This window comes from Acanthisitta chloris, unplaced genomic scaffold (assembly GCF_000695815.1).
Source record: "Acanthisitta chloris isolate BGI_N310 unplaced genomic scaffold, ASM69581v1 scaffold4403, whole genome shotgun sequence".
In the NCBI taxonomy this organism is placed as follows: Eukaryota; Metazoa; Chordata; class Aves; order Passeriformes; family Acanthisittidae; genus Acanthisitta; species Acanthisitta chloris.
Genome location: NW_008663082.1, coordinates 7,830 through 12,767, shown reverse-complemented (window position 1 = coordinate 12,767; position 4,938 = coordinate 7,830). Strand labels below are relative to the sequence as shown.

Genomic DNA, 4,938 nt, shown 5'->3' with positions numbered 1-4,938 from the left:
TATCATAATCCAAATGCATCTTTATGGCTCATTGTTTCTGATGAGTGTGATGGATTGGTGTTTCTGAAAGGCCTGACTTCAGTGGGAGAAGACTATATAGTGTTTGTACAACAATATTTGGTTGGTAGATGATGCTGAAAGAATGTGACCACTTAGAACTTTACTTTGTTCTGTTTTTATTCGGGGAAAATGAGAGATTTAACAGTTTAACAATACATCAGCTTACATGTTTGTGCCCTAAGAAAAGTTACTTGGGTGAGTTGGTACTGCCAACAACCAGGACCACAGTTAGTGTTTGGTGGTTTCAGAGGCACATAATGAGCCTGATGAAAGACACTAGATTTTTTGCACCCAGATATAGTATTTTCTCTTAGTAAGTTTGTGCTTTTGTTGCCTTTTAGCTAGCTATTATTAAACAGCTCTGGAATCTGATACTCTCAAGCTAACACGTGTCTCCTTTGAAATTGAGCTGCTAGCTTGGACTTCGGCTGGAGCAAGGCGTGACCTGCTTGCTCTCTTTTTATTGAGAGGGAAGGGAGAAAAAATACCCACCCCAAACCCAACCTTTTTTGCCTTTTGATGAGTGTGACATTGCACTAGTTATTTGATACATTTGCTTAATGTTCACTGTTCTTGATGCACTGTTAATATTTTGCTGACTGGTTCATTTTTGTGTAAAATTTATTGTTTGCCAAAGCTGCTCTGAAAATGCATATTTCGATTTTACACCTGTTTACACAGGAAGATGGATGTAGATTTCCAGGGTGCCTTGTGAGATTATGGATTTCTTGGAAACATTTGTCAGTAGTGTGAAAAAAAAACAACCAACCCCAAACAACACAAGGATACTCCCTTAAAGATTGACTGGTCTGAAATTACATATAGGAAACAAAAATGTTATTAACCAACTACATCTGTTCTCTGCATAGGAAGTTTAGACTTCCAGTTTACAATTTTCAAGATCCATATCATTATCAATTCCATCTATGTTCTAGGAATTCTAGTCCTTGGGTTTCTATACTCTTTTACCTAGAACATATCAGTGCCTTTGTGCTTTTTCTGAACTGTTTTAACTGATGATCAGTGTTGTGGCACCAGTAATACAAATATCTTATTTTCCAGCAGGTATTTTGTATGAATGGTGCAGAAAAAATGAATTCTGCTATGAGTGAGGAGCCTGATGCGCTATCTGTAGTGAACCAACTCCGAGATCTAGCAGCTGATCCATTGAACAGACGAGCCATTGTTCAGGATCAAGGATGCCTGCCAGGTCTTATTCTGTTTTTGGACCATCCCAACCCTCCAGTTGTTCATTCAGCTTTACTAGTAAGTATTCTGGAGATAAATTTGTATGTCAGTAGGGCATTTTTAAAAACTTTGTTAAACAACTTGTTTAAACAAACAGTTTACAAACAAAAACTTTGAAACAGTTTGCTTAAACAAGGGAAAAATAAAACCTTATCACAAGTGCTATGTTGATATTCGTTATATGTGTTTTTGTAAAAAACATGTATTTCAAAAATTGTTTAGCAATGACACATTATTCCAGGGGATTTTTTAAAAAAAGATACTAATTTACTTTGCATTTTCCCCCTAATACAGCTATTTCACTTTTTGTGTGAAGGGAGGTAAGGACTCTTAAATCTCTTCAGATGAAGTTCATGGAGCTTGGTAAATATGCACAGTGGTTTAACATTCATACTATAAAAAGCAAAAACCAACCATAGGATAACTTAGCTTAGAAACAACCTACATGCCCAAATTAAGTGTACTCAAATCATGGCTCAGGGCTATGTCTGCTTGATCTTGAACACCTTGAAGGATGGGGTTCCATAACATCTCTGACAACTTACTGTTATAACCCTCTTAGAACCAAAAAAAAAAAACCAACCCCAATAAAACCACCCCAAATTTGTCAATATCTAATACAACTTGTTCCAGCTTTAGTCCATTTTTTCCTCATCCTAAATCAGAAACACTGAAGTCCTGATTCCTCATCCTGCATCTAAGTACTAGCTTTAGAAAGTGTAATTCCTGCTTAGTAACAGGATGAACAACAGACAAAATTTAGTTATTAGAAGAATTTTATTAGATTTTGAAGATTTTCAGTTACTGAAATTTATGCGGTGCTCTTTTTTTCCCCCCATTTTTGTGCCATTACTATAAATAATGTGAAAGAATAAAGAGCTCTGGCTTTTACATACAAGTATGCATTATTCTTTATATCATTGAGACCTATCTGTACCATAATTCTTTATTTTTCATTTGGGTTGCTTTCATGGGGGATATTATTTGACTTCTTGGAATTACTTTAGTAACTCGGATACTTTCCTGGGTTTGGGCAATGAGATCCTGTAATCCAGGAAACCTGTGTTCTGCTAATTGTTTTTTTTTTAGGTTAGCCTTGCCGTAGCATTTGGTGCACACAAATGTTCTTCAGTAGGAGAACTTTGAGTTAAATTTACTGTTCTTGGGAATATGTTGCATTGGTTTTCTTTCTAGTGCAGATTATTTAGGTTATGGTCTTAAAAGATGATCTTGTTTGGATGTCTCATTCTCTTTTTCCTTCCTTTGTTCCCTTGGGCTGTGTATTCTCACTGCCTGTGTGAGATTTGGAAATCAGTCTGTGATCATGTTGCGAAAATGAAGTCTACATAAAAAAAGACTGGCTTTGGCAGGGTGATGGGGACTAATCCAGCTTGCTGTGTAGTTCCACAGCCCCAGGTGTTACCCAAGTTGTGTTGTAAGGACATCTCTTTGGGTGAGAATGGGAGACAGCTGGGTTGTTCAATTTACTGATAACCTGCAGTTAGAGTGGATTAAAAGTAGGGTTTAGAGGAGATCATGCTATATCCCAGGGCTCTGTCTGCATAGAGAAATGGATCAGTTTGCTGTGAAAATGTGTTTTGGTCTGCTACAAAGACTCCTTGTGTTCATGAGTTCTTGAGCCACTTAGGTTCTGTAGCTCTTAATATCTTTGCTGATAACTTTTTAGACTTAATGTTTTATATTTGTCTATTCTGAAAAGCCTTAGTTTTGCCTTTCTTGTCATCTCATTGGTCACAAAGGTGCTTCCATTTGAATGGAAATCATTAAAATACAATGAACTTCCATTAAGGTTGACCTGCACTGACTTTAAATTTCTTATTGTACTGTTCTGTCATTCCTGTACCTGAAATTATAGTAACCTGTGTGAATCATAATTGTTCCCTATTTAAGTTTTTTTGATATGTCTTTTGACTTTCTTGATGTATTTTTTCAGGGAGGGTATTTTCTTCTCCATGTGTGGTTTCAGCTCAGTCTTTTTTTCTATCTGATCAAGAAGTGAATATATCTTTCTACAGTTTTCTCTAGTTTTCATTTCAGGAATTCTTTATGGTACAGTTCAAATGCTGAAAGGTTTGAATGATTTCAGTTAAAAAGTCAGAAGTAACCCAGGCAATACTACTTTTTTTTCCCCCTCTTAAATTCTAAGAAAATTTTGTCAGCATGAACAATAGAGAATTGTCTCATGAAAAGGACTGACATTTTAATTGGAAGAGTATTATGTTAGGAGGATTATGCAATACATAGTTGCTGTCTGGAGTCAACCGTGAAATTGTGCGAAGAGTCCACCTTGAAAGTCAAATAAACAAATAAGTGGGCAACAAATAAGTGTAAATTCCCAGTTTAGGTAACAGTAGGCTAAGCAGCTGTGCGTGTTCTTATTCCCACATGGAATGATGAATATTGCAGTTAGTCTTCAAAAGTTTTTAAGTGTGGCAGACATCTTTCTGTAGACAGTGGAAACTTGGTGGTGGTGAGTTTTCAAGTAGTGGGGAAGCCCATAGAATTGATGGAAATTGTACTAGAAGCATCATGTATAAAAATTACTTTAGATCTTAGGTCATGTAAATGTTTGTTGGAAGGGACTTCTGGAAGTCATTCACATCAGCTTCCTACTTGAATTGGGACTGTCACCAGCACTCAATCAGGTCAGTTGTAGCTTTGTCTCGTTGATTCTGCAGTTCCACTAGGTCATCTGTTCCAGTGTTGTACTACCTTCAGAGGCAAAAAGCTTTTTGTAATACCTGGTTTGAACTTCCCAAGCTACAGTTTGCGGCTGCTCCCCCTTTTTACATTGTCTGTTGCTGTAGAGGAAAGTTGGTCCTGGTCATCTGTGTACAGCTTCTTGTGTAGCTGTAGAAAGCAGTTAGACTGTCCCTTAGGCTCTTAGGTGGTACAAGCAAACCCAAGCTTCTCAACCTTTTCTCACAGATTAGATGTTCTGTGCTTTCTGTGTATTTGTAAGAATAAGTTTTAAATGTTCACAGTAGGTGATAAAACTCTTTCTCTTCTAACTAGAACTGCCATTGTGAATGTTTTGCAGATGTACACTGATAGATGAATGGTAACATACTGGATGTATTGCTGATTCGCTGTGGTCCTCTCTGTTCTAGGCTCTGCGCTATTTGGCTGAGTGCCGTGCCAACAGGGAAAAGATGAAGAGTGAACTGGGTATGATGCTCAGCTTACAGAATGTAATACAAAAGTAAGTTTATGATGGGTTGTTGGATCCAAACATTGCAAACATAACATTCTGACGCAAAGTAAATCTTTGACTGTGAATTTGTGTAGTGAGTTTCTAATACTTCATTCTTCCTTGTTGAAGTTAATGTGGCTGCAAGCAATTAATGGTTTTCATTTTGCAGTATTTCAAAGCTGTCAGACCACTGTCCACAAGAAATATTAATTTGCAAGTCATTTGGCAAATACCAGTTTTCTTTGCCTTGTTACAGAAAACTAATTTTGTCCTTTCCCTTTAGGTTCTCTTACAATCTTTCTCATCATTGTATAATGGTGCCTTGCAGTATTGCATTTAATGAAACTGCTTGGCATCTGCCACATTTATTCTTTGAATCCCACCTTTGGGAGGGGAATTTGGTGTATTTTTGAAGG

General features: G+C 37.0%; 1 protein-coding gene across 1 annotated transcript; it reads left to right on the top strand.

Moving 5' to 3' along the window:
- The first annotated feature begins 1,164 nt into the window (after positions 1-1,164).
- Positions 1,165-4,535, top strand: LOC103798568 (armadillo repeat-containing protein 1). The gene is made up of 2 exons (XM_009070840.1): positions 1,165-1,326; positions 4,440-4,535. Exons 1-2 carry the CDS (start codon positions 1,165-1,167, stop codon positions 4,533-4,535), a joined length of 258 nt encoding a protein of 85 aa, XP_009069088.1.
- The last annotated feature ends 403 nt before the right edge of the window (positions 4,536-4,938 follow it).